We start from the raw sequence: 21,853 nt of genomic DNA, 5'->3' as shown, positions 1-21,853 counted from the left end.
AAACACTTCTCCTCAGTGAAAATGCTCCATTTCAACATAGTTTTAAAATGAAAAAAAAAATTGCTGTTCCCACCCATCTCTTCCATTTCCAGGCTCAAACACGCCGGCTGCTGGAAGGCTTGCCTGGAGGCTGTCTGTAAGTTGTGCATAATGTGGTGAAGTTGCTTCCCGACCTCCTCCCTAAAATATTTTTTTTCTTGTCTGACAGCTGTCACACACACACGATCACAAAAACCCATTCAAAGGTGGAAATGCTGCGAAAGCAAACAAGGAAAACAGACGAGGAAGATATTTTTCTATAAAAAAAACAGATTTTAATTAGTTTTAATACATTACGTAATTTCAGATAGGAAAATTTTTCACTATTTAATTAAACGTTCACATGCGTTCATTAGTGGTACACTGCTGCTTCATTTCCTGGAATGAATGTAATTGTTCTCATAACACGAGACACATGCAGATACCAGGAGATTAGTGACAGCCAGGTAAGCTAAGTAACAACTTTTTTAACAACCATTGCCACAGGAGACGGAATTGAAAACCGACTAAATGCCCACTCGGATACAAAAATAAAGCTGACTTTTTCCAACACAGCTGGAGTTCCGGAGTTTTCACCATTAAAAAAAGAAAAGGGAAAAAAAGCTTTGTGAAGAAGTTCTGCCTCTCCCATTGGTCTGATCAAAAAGCTTGCTGTGAGCTCAGCAGAAAGACCTTTTCGCCTGCACTCAATGGCATTGACAAGACGTCTCAATCGATGAACCCACAGCCAGACCTTTGCAGAGCGAGCACCCAGACCAAAGAGTTGCGTGGGTTAATTGTAATTGCACAGGACAGCGTCTGTAACACATGCCGTTAGCCGGAGAGCTAAACTGGCCAGAGGGTATCCGTTCTGAGAAAACGTCTAATCTGTGATGAGATCCTCAACTTTAACTTATTTTCTAAGTGTCTTTAATGAGCCAAATTACATTTAGCCACCGTTTTATCCATTAGGTTTCTAGATTTACTGGCATTCAAAGGAGCAGATCTGTGTTCATCTATTGACACAAAAATCCAGCCTTTAAGTCTCACCTTTACTTCTAAAAAAACATAAGAGCATAAGTGTGGTGAAGAGAAATGCTATACAATTTGGTAAAGCACGGGGAGGACTGTGAATGGCTCCTTGAATAAATGTAAGGAAGCCCGGCTGGTGCAAAGAAAAATCTTCAAAGTCAGCTTCTTTCCTCATCCCAGCCACCCCTGGAGATCAGATCAACTACTATCCTAAACCTAATGAACTAGTAAACATTGGGAATTAAATGAATATTACATGGGGTTTCATTAATGCCAGCCAGCAGACTCCAAAAAATAATGAAGGCGAGAAGCGCAAGCGGGAAGAGACGGTTATCAGAGCTCCTTCTTCTCTCGGTGTTTACTCAGCATCTGCCTGCCAGAGAAGGAGGCTTTTGATCACTCCTCGGCTGGGTTCTCCTCTGTGCCGCGTGGCAGGAGAAACCAGGGGAGGCCACTGAGCACCGTCAGGGCCGGCTCATTTGCAACACAAATGAACTGAGCTAATTGTACACGTGCAGGGAGACGTGGGGAGCAGCGCACACGGTGCAGTGTTTGCAAAATATGGAAATAATTAATCTCTTTGAGCTTGTGAAATACCATCAGTGTTGCAAAAGAGGATTTGAGTATGGGGCCGGGGATGAGACGGATGATGATAGCAATGGACTGGAGAGACGCAGATGTTTAGATTAAGCCATTTCATTATTGCTTTATCACACGGTTTCTTCAAGTGTGTGTGTGTGTGGGGTTTTTTTTGGGGGGGGGTAATTGAATAAATGGGAGCATGGAAAAAGAATCGGAATTGAAGCACGGTAACAGGATTACATGTAAAGCAGTCGGTTTCCTGTTCATGAAACGAAGCATGTGGCTATGCTAACTAGGGATGGGTACCGGTGTCCGGTGCCATGATGGCACCGGTTCTGACATAAACGGTAGTAACCAGACCGAAAAGCAGCGCACATTTCGGTGCTTTATTTCGGTGCTTTTTTTTCCCTGAGCCGTGATACACTTCTAGCCAATCATTTTACGTTTCCGAGGATAGTAGGCGGGCCAATGTCCAAGGCGAAGCGGTCAAAAGTCTGGCTGTACTTCACAGCAAAATATGCAAACTCAGCAGCCTGCAACAAGTGCTTTAAGCTGATACTGTGATACTGTCAAAGGAGGTAACACCTCAAATCCGATGAAACACCTGGCGACGCATAGCGTTTTTTTTAAAAGCCCAGAAATGCGCCGTATGATAGCTTGCTGCGAGACCTCACACCGAGCACATCAACTGCGGGTGGGTTGCCTGTTATGCAACATCCCCCAAAAACACGAAGAGGAGAGTCCTGGCCCCTAGCCCTGCCAGTGTAGCAGAAATGATGAGGATGATGATGGCAGCAGCAGCCGTTCTTCTCTGCGTGAGTAGCTTAATGTTGTTCGTGTGTAATTTACGTTGAGTAGGCTAACCATGTTATTACATTAATGCATGTAAGGTGAACTAGCAAACATCATCATAGCTACATGCGGCTGTCTTCTTGTTTGATGGCAGATACTCCCTTCACCCTGCCAAAAAGGCTAAAATGACCAAAGAAAAAGTGGAAAACAGTTAAACACGAGAGGTTTTTATACAAAATTGGTGTTTTTTCCATTGTTTAAGCACTGCTTCCAGCCAAGAGTGATACCATATATGCCCCATAGCTGCAGAAAAGGCTAACATTGTTATCTTTTTACAAAAAACAGCTGAACATGAGAGGTTTTTGGACCAATTTTGTGTTCTCCATTCTTTAAGCACCGGTTTGAGCACCGTTTGAGCACCGGCACGGTTTCAAAAGTACCGATTTGGCACCGGTATCGGATAAAACCTAAACGATACCCATCCCTAATGCCAACTGTTCAATCATGCACCTAAGCGTTTTAGCTTCTCAGTAACAGTAGAGTTTGAAATGTTTTTGATTCACTCCCTGTTAGGTTTATATTGGTGGATTGTCATTTATGCTTAGAGATATATACTGTAATCGATTGCATGATGATAGAGGTCTGATCCTTAGCAGTCTGCAAAGACTCTGTGTGCCTTCCAGAGTGTTCTGGCATGCACACATATCCTAAGGTCATGAGAGAGGTCGTACCTTCTCTTACTGTCTTATGGTATGGTAAACACATCTATGTCCGTTTAGGTATAAGTGCCTTTTGTTTAGATGAACCGCTGGACTTCCAGGCCAATAGGTCTGTGCTAGACAAACCTATCTTTAGTTGGTCCTTCGAAGCCGGATTCTGCAATCAAACATTCACCGAGGGGAAAAGTGCCAAGCCGGAGTCTTACGCCAGTCGGGACTCATAGAAGCGGCTGTTAAAGGACCTGTGACATAAAATTCATCACCAGGCCGGTGGGAGAGCGTCCATTTTTCCCTCGATGGATGAAGATTGACGGAATCCAAGACTGATACTGCACGCAAAAGCAACACCAAGTAAGTTGAAAGAGAGCGACTCTATAACCGCGTGACTGGGTTTGTGTCCCGAAACTGGGTTTCGAAATTTAATGTGGAAAATCAAATTTGGGTTAGCAAACCTGGGAAAAAGAAAACGGACTGCTTTGAGTGGGAAAATTGAGAAGGAGTCTGAAACACTGCAAAGAGAAACGTATACAAAATCACACATACAAACAGAAAATGCATTAACCATACTAACATTTACAAATACAATAGAGCTCAAGAAGATTAGACGGCATCTTGAGCATGTGCTTCTGTTTATCATCTTGTCCAAGTCACTTAGTGAGATGAAAAGTAATACATAGACCAGAGGACTAATAGTATCTTAGGAAAAATGATTCAATCATAGCGGGGGAAAACGTAACAGACAAGTTTTGTTATCAAATGCTGCTGATAACTAACCTTCCAGGTTGCAGGACAACAGTTTAAGGAAGAAAAGAAGATTCTGGTACAACCAACCAGTGATCAGACAACAAATTTAAATGGTAAATGGCCTGCATTTGTATAGCGCTTTACTCAGTCCCTAAGGACCCCAAAGCGCTTTACACTACATTCAGTCATTCACACACTGGTGACAGCAAGCTACATTGTAGCCACAGCTGCCCTGGGGCGCACTGACAGAGGCGAGGCTGCCGAACACTGGCGCCACCAGGCCCTCTGACCACCACCAGTAGGCAAACATGGGGTTAGTATCTTGCCCAAGGATATTTGGCATGCAGCCAGGAGGCAGCCTGGGATCGAACCACCGACCTTCTGGTTAGTGGCTGACCTGCTCTGCCACCTGAGCTACAGCCAACCCAGTAGTTGTTAATATAGTAAATTGTGAGACGCTTTCTGCTTAATTGGTGCAGCACAAGTAATTTACTGTATGAAGGAAATGCTCTTTTGTGATATTATTTTGAACATGCATTTCTGTTGTCCTGTCAACTTAGTGGGTTATGAGTTGTTATGCAAATTAGTTGATTATTAGTAGATCAGGGAAAGGTGACTGAATTATAACAGAAGTGAATAGGATATGTTAGAGTCTGCCAGAGTGGAGACTCTAAAAGACTGAGTTTCTTGTTTCTGATGGGTGAATCCTCCACCCAGATTCACACCTCTGAATACATAAGAACAAACTTGTTTTGTGAAATACATGACAACATGTCACATGATTTATGATGGGAAAAAAAGGAAAGCTAAATAAAATGGGTCTGTGACCCAAAGGAGTGATAAACACAGACCTGGGAGGAAACTCATATCTAATAAGACAATAGTAATAATAATGTTGTGTGGTGTGTGGCTGATGGATGAATGTATTGGGATTAATTTAGCTGATGATTTTTCTTTTGTTACAAAGTTGAACCTGCCAATTAGGTTTGGTATGATTTACCCTCCTGAGATGAGGAGCATGTGTCATGACTTACCTGGGCCTTTTTATTTTGATACTTTCACGGTGTACTGAAAGCTTTGTTTGATAATCTCTGTCGTTGAGCAGATCTGCGCAATTAGAACAAAAGCGCTATACGACAAGTTGGGAAAACCGTTGCAAGTGAGCTTTTCCACATTAAAATGGGTTCTGGGGAAAGCAACTTATTTGGGACAATTAGAAAGCGAGTCCTGGTCTAGAAAAAAAGTGAATCATGTATTTTCTGATGTGCTCTCCTCCTCTACTGGATCACCCCAGGGTTGCTGCCTCTCTCCCCTTCTGTTCATTCTGTACACAAATGAGTGTCGCAGCAATTTCACGAACAGACACATCCTGAAGTTTGCTGACGACACAGTGATCGTCAGTCTTCTAGTGGGGGACGAGTCAGGCCATGGACAGGTTGTAGATGATTTTGTGAATTGCTGTGATGAGTCCTTCCTGTCACTTAATGTGTCAAAAACTAAAGACAAGATTATTGATTTTAGGAAGTCCTCTTATAGCTCATCACCTACTATCATTAAAACTGCCGATATTGGGATCGTTGAGTTATAAATATCTAGGTGTGGTACTTGACCATAAACTGTGTTTTGAATCTCATGCTGATGCCATGGTGTTGTTGGGAAAATGTGAACATTACTGGGAGAATGTGTATACAATGTGAGACACATACTGTGTTGAAACCAGTGTCACTCCTTTTCACAGCTACGGATGGTTAACCTTATTACCTTTTTATAGCACCTCTGGAATCTGTTGATCCAGACCTGACCTCCAGGATGCTTCATATGTTTTTCTAATGCTTGTCTTTCTCTAAGAATGCTTGTGAAGGATTCAGCACAGACAGACAAGTGATGTTAGAGCAGAAGTGCAGTGATTATAGGACATTTTTTAATATTGGGCTCATTATCTGACCACTATTGAGCTCATTAGAGATGAAATAAGTGGAGTGACAAACTTATGGAAAGTCACTGATTACAAAGTGGAATTAATTGGGATGATCCATGATTTACCCTTCATTCTAATTTGTGTTGTACAGTTATTTCATTTTTAACCTTAATTTATATTTTATTCCTTCCTAGTTAAATTTACCCTTTTTAATTTTTCATATTTATTTCCCATCTTATTCATAGCCTTTTCCTTTTTTTGTTTTCTTTAAGTCACGAGCAGTTGTCCAAGCATTTCACTACATATCGTACTGTGTATGACTGTGTACGTGACAAATAAAATTTGAATTTGAATTTGATTTGAGGCAAATTATGGCAAAAAGTAGTGGGTTTAATGATTTAGTGTCTCTGTGGTGCTGAATACTTTATTACTCTTATGATACAGTTGTTTGCAAATGTGAAGTTTGTTTTAACTTACAGGTTTTGTCTGACAGGCAGTGATGATGATAGTGTGGATACAGGCTCCGGGTAGAGCTGGGAGTTGAACAACCTTAACATTTAACCACTGACTAATGTTTTTACACAGAGTTACAGGTTTGGAGTAAAGCTACTCCAAGGGGGAAAGCCAAGGGGAATTTTTCAGAGAGAATGTGCAATTTTCTTGTGCATGTCTACTTGTGTGGAGCTGCCACATGGCAAGGGCCATGTGGCAAAGTAGGAGTGTCAATTTTTAAATTGCAAGTACCATGAGAAGGAGTGCCTGAGGAGATCGTCCACAAGATGGAAGCTGAGGCCAGGAGAGAGGCTTCAGGAGGATCAGTGAGGAGCAGAGATCACCTCCAGCACAGCAGACATCCCACAGAGGGCTGTGCCACTGGGCTTCCTAGAGATCGTCATGAGGAGACTTTGAACAGTGAAATCCAGAAGGAGTGAAAGAGATTCAACGTTGACATTGAGGAAGACAACTACAGTGTAAGACTTGCTATACCCTAAATCTTCAGCAGGGTTGGAACTGGGGAAGCAGAAGGATGAAGGGAGCGTGCCAAGCTCTAATTGACGGCGCAGAGAGGAAGTTCAGCAATGGAATTGTGAATCTGTGAACAGCATAGATGCCAAGTGACTGGGAAATGACTGACTGCAAATTCTTATGAATGCCACCTAATGCTGTGTCACTGTGCTGTGCATACTTTGACACTCTGAAAAGGGTCTTCCTTTGTGTCATTGTTGTTGTGATTTGCATCACGACCACTTCTACTAGACAGCTGAAGTGATTCAACAGGTGGGAGCATAACAGCAGTAAAACAACTGGATGCAATAACCTTTCCAAAAAGGTTTTCTGCAGAGATGAAAGGACAATAGAGGAGTCATAAGTGCAGATAATCCACCAGTTGGCTCTATCCCCCACAGGAAGAATGCCTGAAGTGAGGTGATGGGGGTTGATAGAGGCCATAAAACAGAAGTGCTGACGAGGCCTGCAGCTTTGAAGATAGCTGAAAGCCACATTGATGAAAAACAAAACCAACTGGTATGTTTGTATACCCATGTCGGCATACATTTGGACTCTGGTCATATGGACAATGATGGAAATAACTGGAAGAGACATTTATGAATCTCTGTAGAACTCAAACCACTCTGCAGAGAGATGTGTGATTTACACACCTGGGGAATACGCCGCAAAGCTGGAATGATTTTGAAAATGTTAATTCCTGTGTTTGACTATTACCATTCATTTGCTTACTTGTAGGATGCAGTTTACCATTGTATGAGATCAATGAGAAATAGGATAACTGCTAACACATTTATCAACTGTGTACTGCTACAGTAATTTGGGGTGATTGACAGATGTTGGGTATAAAAATGCCTGCACTGAAACGGTCAAACACAAGGGGTTCATAACTGGGAAATTTCTAGCATAAATGCCAAACAGGGTGGAAATGTTAGGTTTATATTGGTGGATTGTCATTTATGCTTAGAAATATAAACTTATATATGCTTGGAGGTATATAATCAATTGCATGATGATAGAGCTCTGATCCTTAGCAGTCTGCAAATACTCTGTGTGCCTTCCAGAGTGTTCTGGCATGCACACATATCCTAAGGTCATGAGAGAGGTCGTACCTTCTCTTACTGTCTTATGGTATGGTAAACACATCTATGTCCGTTTAGGTATAAGTGCCTTTTGCTTAGATGAACTGCTGGACTTCCAGGCCAGCAGATTTAGGAAAGTCATTCACAGGGTCACACACACATGGTACTCTTTCTTCACATGTATGCCTGTGTAAGACGTCATATGTTAATGAGACTATGCATATTCATGTAACCACAATAAAGAGCAGCGCTACGGGGGAGCTAACTGAGAGTGACTGGGGTTCGAGCGGCAGGAACAGTCTCAGGCATCTCCCTCGTGCACGAGATTACACAAAGAGTTCAGCCTGGTCTCTCATGCTTTTGCTGTTGTAGTAGAATTGTCTCGTTCCAGCAATAGGTCTGTGCTAGACAAACCTATCACTCCCCTTCACTAAATAACAGGGATTTAGCTAAGAAAGCCTACTTCCCGACCTTCCAGAGGTCTGACTTTATAAGCCTCTTTAATCAATAAATCAAGATGTACAACAAGAATGATAATGCTGTGCTGGAGCAGACAGCTTTCACTTAATGACTCTACTGACTACTGAGGCCAGGGGGAGGATTTGCAGAGTAACACACCTATGCGCATGCGCACTGATGTCGCATAATAACAGTCAACTGTCACAGCAAAGGTGGTCGGATTTAACCCTTTTATTAGATACTCAACTGTCGCCGATGCTGACGAACGGTATCACATGTCAAGGCGTATGGCTGAAAGCAAAGCACCATGCATATGTCGTACGCGGTTTCTCTTCTCTCCCTTGGATATTTAAAAAACGAGATGACATCAGGCATCTGTTTGAGAGTACAGAAAAAAGCTTTGAGAGAGAGAGAGAAAAAGACCTTCTAGGGACTGGGCTTCAAACATATGAGCATACAAGTGCAGCCACACAGACTCTCACAAAGACGCATAAGGACACACACACACAGATACACAGAGAAGAGCTGAATCTCCCATGTGCGCCACTCAGCAGCCTTCTCTTTGGTCCGTCGGTTGGCAGAAAGAGAGGAAGTTAAGGACCTAGAGCGGCACTGGAAGTGGCTTATAATGAGCCAAGTGAAGAGAGAGGACACTGTGCCTACTGTATCCCAGCCATTTGTGACAGGTTAAGGTTGGGGGTCAAACACACACACACACACACATACACACGCAAAATGCATGCGCACGTGCAGCCATTCAGCCTTTCAGGGAATCAGTCTCGCTCTGTGAGCATGAAAAGAGCCCAGATGTCAGCGCTCTGCACAGGCTGGCGTTTCTGTTGAAAAGTACTCTGTCTTTCCTTTCTTGCTCTGTGGCACTTTCCTTCCTCATCCTGTTTCACTGCTGAGAATGACCTGGCCAGGCAAACCTATACCTAATGTGCATCCCTGTGGATGGGATCACATGTACCCCTGCCTGCGGGACTGTGCTGTGGCAAACTGTAACCAAACATCAGCAAAAGCAATTTCACCTCCCTCTCTGGGCAGCGGCAATAGCAGCAGAGGCTGGGGACATTAGCCTGATGTTTATCTGGCCACACAGCCCACCGCTAGCCACCAGTCCCCTCTCTCTCTCCCTCCCTCTCTCTCTCTCTCTCTCTCTCTCTCTGTCTTTCTTCCTCTCTCACTCGCGGTTTGATGCTGAGATATGATTTGGTGAGAGGAGAGGAGTCGAGCATATCGATTCAGCCTCTGCCGCTGTCTCTCTCGATCACTCCAACTCTCTCCACTTTCTCTCCCCTCTATCTGCTTCTTTTCTCTCTCTCTCTAGCATGCAATCATAATAACCCCTCTCTTAGACGCCCAGGCAATAAACCAGGGCCTCCCTTCTTCCTCCGCACATCTCCCACGGCGAGGACAAAACCAATAAAGGGCCAGCTTAATTACAGCTGCTGAGTGCCGCCGACACCCGGGTACGACACCACGGGGCTGCGGGTGGGCTGAACCGTGGGCGAGCTGTGACGGGATATTAGGGAGCAGGAGGAGGGTGCATAAGAAGTATTGAACGTGTAGCCTTAGTCTGCCTCACATCAAGAGAACACTCTTTAGTGCTCACAAAGATGACAAAGAAAGAGGTGACCATTGACTTGAGGCCAGATGAGAAAAATAATAAAAAGAAAGCGCGATGTTCTCTCCTGCCCAAACTGCCACTGATTAGGCGCTCCTTCAGCCGCCAGTCATCTAACTCCCAGCAGCTACAGAGAAGCACCTCAGTCAGCCTGATTTTGCATCCACAATGCTTTAATGTTAAAAGTGTGGAAATAAAAGGCAGGGTATGGCTAGAAGATAAAACACACACTCAGCTGACTCGCTCTGAATGAAGAAGGGTAAGCGGAGAGAGTGTAAATGTGTACACGGGCATCCAGAACAGAGAAGAGTTAATGCAAGGAATGCTTTGGCTCTAATGGGGAAGTATTAAGAAACTATGGTCCATTTTTGGGGCGTGGTTTTGGTCGAAGAACTCCATCATTCAGATGTACTTTCAGTTCACTTAATACCTGAAGGACCTTTAAATTTTAGCTTTAACCAGACTAGCATGCTTTAACAACAATGCCGGAAGACAGAACTGCAGTTCAATATTGCAGGTGTCTTGCTTTCAAGACCGCCCCTCCCCTAGAATCCAACGCCTTGTTTCGTGTTTTTTCTGGGTCTGCGATCTTTCCCTCTCCTTCTTTTCTCTAGTTCTGTCACATCAACATGAATCTGGGGATCCAGAGCTTCCAGTCCCACAAGCTGCAGTCTGCTATGTCTTGCCTTGTCTACAGCTCTGTCACCATGGTGACTGATGCCTGGGTGTTTCTGCCTCCTCTGGTACGTTCTGTCTGCTCCTTGCCATTTTTTTCACTCCCTGCTTTGTTTCTCCACTGAACTCCACACAACACAGTGCTTATTATCAACATGGGCCGACAAGATGCAAGGGCAACAATAAGTGTAAATTGTGCGTCATTACTTAATCATGTTAGAGATGACTGTATTTTATGTTCTTAGTAGGTTTATTTTTCCAAAATAAAACATCCAGCTAGTTTGATCATCCTGACACAATAAGCTGCGCACCTGTTATGTAACGCTGCTTTGCAATCAAATAACAAAGTAAGACTGCACGTGCAGTACTTATTGACATGCCTGCACTTCCTAATTAGCTCAGTCAAGGACTACTACAGGAAAATTAGCTGCTGCAGATGCACCGCTGAAAAGCAAATGAAATTTGGCTCTTAACTGAGCGGGTTCACACCTTCTCAGTGAAATAATTTGGGATGAAACATAAGTTAAATGTAAAGATTCTAGTAATATTTTTTTGTTCCATTCGGGAAAGTTGTGCAAAAGTATTTCAATGGGAAACTGCCATGATATTCATTTTATCCGAATCAGAATACTTTATTAATCCCAAAGGAAATTATATTGGTTAGTCTCCATCTATTGCCAAATAACGTGACAAAATGGTAAATGAGTTGCCCACTAAAACAAGTATGGAACATTTACATGTTGGAAATATTGCCGACCGGGTGTCAGTGGCAGCGAACCACACAATTCCCACAGCTGCAACTGTACATTTAAAGCATTTATCTGGTGAAACAACAGGTACTTGTATGAAGTTATAGGAAATGCAGTGTGTTTGCTCACAGGCTTAACTATACTACTATTATTCGTCAAAAAATGCATGTGTTAAAAGTGGGCAGCGGTTATTTTCAGCATTTTTTTTTGACAGCAAATTAGTTCAAATATTGCAAGTAGGGCCACAAAAGGAGCAGCAACAGTGAGCTGTCAGATGAGCCTCCTCACTGACATAACTGACTACTTTCACCATGCCCTACAGACTCGACCCATCTGCAGTGACAGACAAGAAAGTCTAAATATTACCTGACTTCAGTTTGTTTTGCTGCTGCCAGAATTCAGTGCTCTGTTACCACTACTGGTGTCACCAAATCAGCAGGACCGAAATCGCTGAGACTGCTGCTCTTGGTTTCAAATTCACTAATCCTTTTTCCACGAGTCTTTTGACAATAAAGATACAAATTGTGGACATCCTTTAGCCAATGTAGAAATCATGTATAATATGTTGATACAGGGAAATCAAATATTGATATTTTATTAAATAAATGAAAATAAATAAATAATAAATAAATGGAAATACTCTGTCAACAAGAGGGCTCGTCTCCTGCACAAAACAACCTGAGATAACGTTAGCTGAGCAAGCATCCAATTAACTGTCCCAACTGAAAAACCATGCGACATATAATAATAAGGTCAAGATGGTATTAGTAATTCCCAACTTGACCTCATTCAATCTTCATGGCAACATTTATGGCAGGTTTTAGTGACAGTGTTTGTATGCTTGACAATCTCATTTTACATCAATAAGAAATAACTGAAGAGAGATAACTTCGTCTTATTGGGTGAAACATATTGACAAAGTTTAACTTTGAGGACATAATTTGTGTTTGAAGGAAAGGTGATAACTTGTGTAATATGTTATTGCAACTCTAATTTTATTGCAAAATGTAAAAATATGTGTTAAAAAAGTGTCAAAACATCGTATCAAGGGGGGTCTAGTCCCACCTCTAGAAACACATCGTCATTCTCATCCCGATAACTTTGATATTGATCGACAGAGACAAAACAGCATCATTTCTAATGATGAAAAATTACACCTTATTGTTATGGCAACCCAACTGTTGGAGGGGACGAGAGCAGAGACCGTGATGGGCGTGGGAGAAATCCAGAGAGTTTCCACATCAGACTAACCTTTAGTGTGATGCTGACGGTGCTGGTAATAAGCTGGTTTGCAACGTGCTGCACGTATAGGCTAGAAAATCCACAGCTGCAAATACACCGTCACTGCAGGAGGACAATATACGTGAATGTGGCATGATGTAAACAGCTGTGAGTAAGAGGATGACTCACTGAACTCACACCCCAGATTGTGCGGCACAATCGGAATCATCGAGCAGCAGCCACGTCGATTTCATTTAACATGCTGGATTTGATGCATGGAGATGATTTCATTACATTGCATCTGTGCCGAAAATCAAACGCTCCTGTATACATATCCCACTTATTCTGCATCACACACTTCACAACAGGGGAAAGACTACAAAAACAATCTGGGGAAAGACTACAAAAACTGCACTATAAAAAAAAAAAAAGAACTCAGTAACATGCCTTCTAATGCTACAAACAAAAGTCCAGCAGACACAATCTGGTCTGAGGTATTCTGGAGAAGAGAAGCACAAAGAGATGCAACACTGGATAGGTTATAAGTGGAAAGCGTGTGTATTAGAGGCGGCAGCGGGGAGGGAGTATGGTTGCAGTTTAAATGTAGTGACCACTCAATTCCAAACCATTCAAGCCTTCTAAGAACAGATCTCACACACCCCATTAGAACCTCTGCTGACGCACACATGCATAATACATGGAAGCTGGATCTAAAAGCATACAGCCCATTAGGAGGCCGAGCCTGTGAAAAGAGTAACAGATGGAGAGGGAGAGAGACTCAAACGGCTGCGATCGAACGGATTGCTAAGCTGGATATCTGCTGATAACAGCACACACTGCTGGTTTAAGGAGTTGTGTTGTTATTATGAGCTTGACCACACTGTGTACAGACAAATTAGCGAACAAAGAGGATGACACCGGCTGTGCTGTCCTGAAAAAGTAACTACGATTAAGAGTCTGTCATGACAGCTTCTTGCCATTGAGAAATACCAGCTGCAAATGTGATCGTTTATCATTAAAAAGACAGCCTGTTTTGGACTGCTTTCGACCACCACCATCCTCAAACTGAAAGGTTTTGCTGAGAAGAAAACAACAACAACAACAACAAAAAGCTTGCAATGGAAAATAAGTTCAATTTAATCAGTAAGATGTAATGCTTGCTGGATCACAGTTTTCAGGCATAGATACCCACCCCCCACCCCCTGTTCCGCCCTTCCGGTGGCTGAGTGTTCTGGCCATGTAATGTGAGGTGGCAGAGAGCCCGGCAAAGCTGTAAATTATTTCTGACGGTAGGGGTGGGGGGACAACAGGGGGAAAGACTCGCAAGTCCCAAGAGACAGACTGTGGATGGTGTGGCGATACGGGGACCTGCGTCTATAGCAAGAAAGAAAAGTAGCCTGTCGGTCCCCCAAGCCTCGACCCTAAAGCTGGAAGTTTACGGCCCTTCTGCAGACTGCATAATGTGTCCAACAGCCATGCCTGGCCAGATGACCAGAGGCCTGTCCGTAGGGTACAGGGCATTTAGCAGACTAATCGTAATATGCTTCGGTGCATCTCTCTCTCTCTTTCTCGTTCTCTTTACACACACACTACGCTCCTTTCTATCTAGCAGCAAATGTAAAATTACAGCAACGCCTGTATGTTGCAGTGACGCTGTACTGGAAAGGTTTTTAAAGCACAGCAAATGTAAGTAATTATTGCTCTGTTAGTCTAAGCATAGATTATTAATTCATCTGCAAAATGCACATGATGTCCATTCTTGCTGCCATTTTGCTGTCAAGTAACTGACACCTTAAAAAAAAAACTTGCCTCCCCCTATACACCTTCAAAAGAACATATAGTGGGCGTGTAGGGGAATTGAGTAGGGGGTGGGGGGGAGTCCCCACTCATCCCCATCACTGGACTCCTAAGATGTACATTAACCCCTCATGATCGTTGCCTCCCTCATGTTCTCCTCTCAGGCAGCAGCAGCAGCAGCAGGGCAAAGACATGCTGCAGCAGCCGTGCGCTGGGCCATAAAGGCGCACGCGCGTATATACATTTACGGTAACCCCCGATGTGGTCACAGTGTGCCTATAAAACTACCAACGTCCAACCGTGCAAGCTTGCGCGCGTGCACGCGCACTGAGCAAAGAGCGGCAGGGACGTTGATCGGCCCCCATCATCCCAGCCAGGAAATATCTGCAGCAGCACTATACTGTAGGCTGTTATTACGCAGGCAGGCTACCGATCAATACATGCACCCCCCCCCCCCCCCCCCCCCCCAAAAAAAAAAAAAAAACTCGCCTGACATACCAACGGGGAAGCCCTCCCTCATAAATCTGGGCATTTCTTTTACAAAGGAATCACTCACCCGATGTTGCTCAGCGCCTGCTCGAACAGCTCCGTCTGCAAGATGTTCTGAGGTGCCGTGAAAGCCCCGTTGAAATGTGATAAAACCGAGCTACAGAACTGACGCAATGTCTCAAACTGCATTTTCCCCCCACCTCGGTTTTCTTTTTATCCTCAGTAAGTGCTCAGCCTTTTCCCTTTTCCCACCATTACATCCCAAAGCCTGCGCTCTCTCCGGACGCCCCCCTTCTAAACATACACCTTGTCAGTTTTTTTCCTTATTATGATTAGTAGTAGTGGTAGTATTAATGTTATCTCCCGGGGGCGCATTAAACGCAAATAAGACGCCGATCAAGTTCCATATTCCTCCTTGCGCTGCTGGTAAAAAAGTGTCCTTAAACGAGACGCATACCGGGTGGGCTCCTTCCGTCATAATGCTTCGGACTTGCAGCGAGAAAAGGGAGGCAGTGCCGGTGCCGGTAACAAGCCTTTTCTTCTTCTCGCGGCAGCGGCAAAAATCTCTTCTCCGTGTGCGGGGAGAGGTGAAGGAGCGTCCGGAGGAAAGAAAAAGCGAAGAACCATCCTACACTGCACCTGGCGGCGGCGGTAGCATCCCCGTACCGGCGCATCAGCTGCTGCCTCACATTCAACTCATATTTCCCGTTGCCCATGAAGAGTACACACTTGCCCTGACACGCGCACAGACACGTACGCACGCGCTACCGATACAGTCGCGCGAACTCTTTCGCCATATCTCTCCATTCTGTCTCGCGCACTCTTCGGGACGCGCACAGCGGCAGATAACCGTCAGAATCACGCACGAGGGGGGTGGAAGGGGGCGTGCTAGCGTCACGGCTTTTTGTCTTTCCGACATTCCACATCCGGCTTTGGAATATCAGCGCTACATCAATCAGCAATAAAGTTACTGTGAGGACAAAGCACACAACTAATGAGGGCTTTCCCGAGAGCCTGCTTGTTTATTTATTTATTTAATGCGTTTCATTTCGTCCAGACAGCCAACTGTAAACACTTGAAATTAGCCAAAAAGAACCCAGTTAATTCCAGGCCCTTCTTTAAAGCTGATGCATTTAATGTGGTTACATATTTTCACAAGTCTTCGTGTTTTTCAGAAATCTGTTTGTTTGTACGGGTTTTTTTGTTGTATTTTTTTTTTTAAATTCAGTTTACTTTCCAGAGTTGGAAGAAGTTTAATTTAAGTTAGTTTCAGTCGTAGTTATTATTATTAATAATAATAATAGTAATAATAATAACCATTATCATTATTATTATTTGGTTTTAATGTTCGTAATATTCCAAGTTCACTAAGTCGTTTCAGTTGGCTTAATTGTTTTTTCACATGTCTACTTTTTATTTTTATTTTAGGTTAATAAACCGTTTTTGTTTGGGTTTTTTTTTTTTTTTACATCTACTTGTGGTTGTTAGTTTAGTTTTAGTAAACTATTATAACCTTACTGAAAGATAAAATATAAATCTGCTATATTTAAAGCAGCGCTTCAGCTGTTAATCAACACAATAAAGTGGCCCTTGTTTAAGCATGAGGCAGTTAATGTATTTATGTAGAATGGTGTTGGCACTGTGATCATGTTAGGATAATAAAGTCCGGAATAAAACAAACATGCAGATGCTATAGTTACCCACATCTATCTAAACTCAAACATATATGAAGTACTATAAATACTAGACTATGAAAATATTAAGCTTAGAGGGATTGCAAATGTTTGTATTATTCCACTGTTCCATGCAAGGGACCAGGTGAGTCAGCATCAAAAACACTCAGTCCTCTTTAGGTTTACCTAAACCCAAAGCCTCATTCGATTATATAAATAAAATTGAACTGAAATGAACTGCTGGGCTCAAAACAAACCCTCTCCTACTTAATACAAATCTAAAAGAAAACATTATATGTTCAAATGAAACTGATGACTAAAACAACAAAAACTATTAACCCTGAACTATCTGTGTCAGCTGTTCTACCATATTATCATTTCACTGCAGAGCTGATCGAGGCCAATGCGGCACGTGCATAAAATAGGACTAGTACTGGTACACAACTTTAAACTGGGACAGACTAGGTTTGACTAAACAATTGTCTCAAGCTTACTATGTAACACACTGGGTTTTGCTGGTTGTTACAGGATGCTCGAGCTAGGTTTATTGTGCTCCTTCCTCTTCTCACATTTTTTTGGCAGGGTGAATGTGCCCGCTGCTGGGTTAAATGTGTTGAAAATGCAGAATCTGAAGAAATTCTCTCAGGGAGTACATTCCAGTCCCTGTTTAGGTATGGCGGTTTCATCAGCATCACCCAACACTGCAGCTGTCCTGGCATATTTGTGCGTTCATTCAAATGACACCTTCGAGACCAAGACAAATTGGAAGCCCTCCCAAGTTATTTCTCCTTATAAATAGACCTCCAGCTTTTCCCCCTCCTTTTTTAGCACAACAGATCCAGGAGTTAATTTAAACATTCTTTAAGATTAATGAAAGTGGGTTTCGGTGCTTATGCGGAGGGAGTTCTATTTATACACTCTGTGCTATCCATCATCAGCATTATCCCATGAATTTTCAGACAGCCAGTTTCCTGTTTTGTCACTGCAAATGTAGGCAATGTCAATGCGAGAATTACTCCCTGGTACCATCTCCACCTCTCAAAGCTATGCAATCATTCACGATATAATGGCAAAATCCTCGGCCGGAAACAAAAAGTGATTGAGTGACTGACTGTTTGGAGCAGTCTGAGCAACTCCTGCATTACTTTGCACTGTAAAGCACTGCAGCTTTAATTACAATTTGCAGTTGATTCTCTGCTCTTTTTCTTTTTAAATCATTGGACAGTCTAAGGGAGATTCAACAAGAACACTGTGGCCATCCTTATCTTCCAACTGCATCCAAGCCATCAGGACTGTAGGAAAAAGTCTGATCCCCTGACTAAAGTCTGCTACATTATGTTTGCATGTGTTTCCACAACTACAAGAAGGACATATCCTCTATATAACTACCAAAATACAGCTGACCTGCTGAAAACTGTAACCTTGTGTGTTATACATCACTGAATGTGTAACAATGGGTATATCTGATGGAAGATGGGAGAATAACATCATGCCATCACTGTAACAGACTGATGAAGTGGCAGTGTTATGTATCCCATGTCTGAAAAGGCTTCATGTGTCACTCTGCTTGCTCATTGTGTTCTTGTCTATATTTCTGTAGGGTTTGTACCTTACAGTATAAAGTTCCCTGAGATGCACACGGCTATGAATCGGTCCTGTATATAAATATGTAAACTGAACCGATTCAAATTAAACCATAGCACAGTGGCCTCATTACACAGTGAAAGCTCTAACAGGACACTCGTGTATTTCCAACTGACTTGCAGGGCAGATGTGTTAAATGGACTTCACGTATGAAATTTTTAGTGGATTCTGAGGACTGTGTTTTGAGACATGTTGTAACCAGAGTTGTGCAGGTTGTTTTGTCCCTGTGCTACACAGGTCAGCGTAACTGTACTTTGCTGGCATGTAACACAGATGCACATAAATTACTCTGGGCTAACTCTGTATAACTCTCCAATTAGATCCAGGCTATCCACTGAGTGTGCTCTCCACAACATGGCTAAGTATACAGCCTGCATTTCCCATCTTTCCTATAAAGAAGCATGGAGAGGAAGAACAGACAGAGAGAGACAAGGGGGCAACTGTTAGTCTGTGAGCTATAAGGTTGCTGTGGCACACCAAGGGTTGTGGAAAACAAAGCCTTACGCTGAACAAATGCTGAGTTACCTTACATCTGAGAAGGAGCAAAGACGGACACGAGAGGGTTTTTTTGTTGTTGTTTTATTTCAAGGGCTCTGCTGAGAAATTCCAGAGAGTGTACAGATCCTGACTATAAGCGTCCATCCAACCTTTAGAAGAATAAAGAGCAAGGAGCCCCCATGTGGACATCAAAGTAACTACTTTACTTGACACCAGCATCAAGAAAAAGGCAACCGGATATGGGATTCACAAACACAGCGTGTCAGTGTTGTCAGCATGTGAGAGTGTTGCACTCAGAGGGAGCGCTTAGTGCATATGACAAAAGAAACACAGTGTTCTGCATTGTAATTAGCCCACTCTTGCTTTTCGAATAAAAACAAACAAACAAAAAAACCCATCCTATTAATACTTTATTTACTGCAGTGGCCGAGCTGGCCTACAAACAGGACTAATTACTAAATAGGACCGCTGCAGTGAAAAAGTGCGCTTTTGTCTCAAAAACAGAGATAGTACTAATCACTTCACACACACCTCACCTGCCTGTTTCCCATTGCAGCTGAATCAGAGTTTCAACCATCTGTGATCATGTGTGCCACTGTGGTGTATGTGTGTGCATGCATGCATGTGTGTGTAATGAAGAAAGAATGAGTGGGTGGATGACTGTAGTAGAATAGCTGAGTTAGTGCCAGTTAGATACAGTATATGTCTCCCTGTGTCGTTTATAGGTCTCATGGGCTCCATGTAGAAGAAACTTATATGGATTCTTATGGCAGGCTTGCATGTCTGTTCCTTCTACAGCAACACAGAGCAGCGGTAATATTAAAAGGCTTTCTGCTGTTAGATGAACCACCTTTATGAAGCTCTTGTCTGTAACTTACACCGTGCATGCAGCGCATGCTTGCTTGTTTGTTGTTGTTTTTCACAAACAGAAGTGAGGTGTGCATGTGTGGGGCTCGTGTACCTTAGCCCTGAACCGTTGTCAAGGGACGCCTGTCTGGGCAGGAGCCCGCCGTGAGGTCTGTTTCTGTCTGACGCTGGTGTCAAGTCTCCTGAGGCTCCCTGGTAGGGGTATAGGGACGGGTCCTGCAGTTTGGCCTTCTTCCCCTGTGGCCCACCCTCAAACACACCCCGCGCTTGATCAGGCCCCGAGCCGTAGAACCATGCCCCCGATTTGGTGAGGATTTCTTGTTGTTTTCGGCACAAGTTGCATACCCACATAACCTGCAGGCAAGAGAAGGGGAACAGTTAGTTCAACTGAAGAGGCGGTGGCAGCCTTATAAAACCTAAGATGAGCTGCAATGGAGTAATTTGTGTATTTGTTATCTAAAGCTGTAACATGACTATGAGGCATATTGTTGTTGCTGGGTGAACAAAAAAACCCAAAAAGATCTCTCAAGGTGTTTGACAATCAGGAATCAGGAAGAGAACTTTTATGAAAGTGAGTAAAATGAGTGTTTTCACCCCTGCAGCGACAATATTCATAAACACTACTCACAATTCATGGTGATGAGGTGAATGATGAAATATTAGACACATGCAGCAGCCTTTTAAATCAGTGAAAGGTAAAGTGACATGAGTGCAGATTTTTTTTTTATTGCTGCTCTACATTTTGAGCCTGTGCGTCCATCCTCTACAGTAGTTTTAGTGCAAATACAGCCGACTAACAGCAGAGGCTACATCATAGTGAATGTTACGCATATTTTGCTAATATATTTTAAAGGGAATGGCAATAATTTTTTTCTGTGTTGTGTCATCCTGGGTAAATAAAATAATGTTTATTTATTGGTATAGCTGGATTGTCAGTGGACAGTAATATCACTCGGGTGACCACACCTCTCTCATTGAGTAAAATTTGAGAAGAGTAAGACCTTACTAAATGACTGGCAGGCCAGACAGCCAGTTGGGGGTGGCAAAGAGCCACTGCAGCACCCCACCCCCGACCCACACCACACATCGTGCTTTTACAGTCCCAGTGCTGAGTCAGTGCATTACCGTTATTAGTATAAGCGGGTGCTGAATTGACCGAAATGTTATGTCTACATTAACTGAACTTGTTTAAACTGCGCCCGCCTGTACGGCAACTGTCAGAACAGGTTCAAAGGCTTGATCTGTACCACAGCTCCAAACTGCTTATCTCAGCCGCTGGTTCGAAACGAAATACAGAGAGACGCAGAGTTGGGTCTCTCCACCTCCGTGGCAGAGACCTAACAAATTATTATAGTTGGTAACAACCCAAAACATCCTATGCAACCTTTGCACTAACACACAGACCAAGAAAGTTTTTCTGGGTGGGACAGAGAGAAAACAAAAGCTGTCATCAAGTTACACAGTCAATCATTCAGTTTTATAAATTGTCACACTGTTATATCACAACACCCTGGGTGCAGTTGAACAGTAAAGAAAAAGCCTCGTATAAGACCTCCTGTGTCTTTTCCTAAGCAATATATGAAATTCCCCTCTCGCCCATCCGGGCGGTCTTTATCCTTCGAGCTCGGGTCCTCTACAAGAGGCCTGGGAGCTTGAGGGCCCTAGGACTGCGCTCTTCTGTACAGAGATCTCCGATGTTGTTCCTGGGATCTGCTGGAGCCACTCGCCTAGCTTGGGGGTCACTGCACCGTGCGCTCTGATTACCACTGGGACCATTGTTACCTTCACGCTCCACATCTTCTCGAGTTCTTCTCTGAGCCCTTGGTATTTCTCCAGCTTCTCGTGTTCCTTCTTCCAGATGTTGCTGTCATTTGGTATCACTACATCTATCACTACGGCTGTCTTCCTCTGCCTGTCTACCACTACTATGTCCGGTTGGTTAGCCATCACCATTTTGTCCGTCTGTATCTGGAAGTCCGACAGGATCTTAGCTCAGTCATTCTCCACCACCCTAGGGGGCATCTCCCATTTTGACTTCGGGACTTCCAGGCCTTGTCGGCACAGATGTTTCTGTATACTCTGCCGACCACTTGGTTATGCCGTTCCATGTATGCCCTGCCTGCTAGCATCTTGCACCCTGCTGTTATGTGCAGGATTGTCTCAGGGGCATCTTTACACAGCCTGCACCTGAGGTCTTGCCTGGTGTGATAGACCCCAGAACTATTGATCTTGTGCTTAGAGCTTGTTCCTGTGCTGCCATGA

At 43.4% G+C, this 21,853-nt stretch overlaps 1 protein-coding gene across 4 annotated transcripts in view; it reads right to left on the bottom strand.

Annotated features, from left to right (window-relative positions):
- rims2a (regulating synaptic membrane exocytosis 2a) overlaps window positions 1–21,853 on the bottom strand; it is a 155,511-nt gene that overhangs the window by 92,715 nt on the left and 40,943 nt on the right. For 2 of the 4 annotated variants that reach the window (XM_080895930.1, XM_080895923.1), the window contains one exon: window positions 19,686–19,945. In XM_080895930.1, coding sequence (XP_080752056.1) covers window positions 19,686–19,945 — 260 coding nt within the window. Of the gene's footprint in view, window positions 1–14,976; window positions 15,766–19,685; window positions 19,946–21,853 lie in introns of those variants that run through there. The other 2 variants (XM_080895924.1, XM_080895925.1) reach the window with 2 other exon arrangements.

Source organism: Rhamphochromis sp. 'chilingali' (genome assembly GCF_963969265.1).
Source record: "Rhamphochromis sp. 'chilingali' genome assembly, chromosome: 11".
Classification (NCBI taxonomy): Eukaryota; Metazoa; Chordata; class Actinopteri; order Cichliformes; family Cichlidae; genus Rhamphochromis; species Rhamphochromis sp. 'chilingali'.
This window is presented reverse-complemented; position numbering and strand designations above follow the sequence as displayed.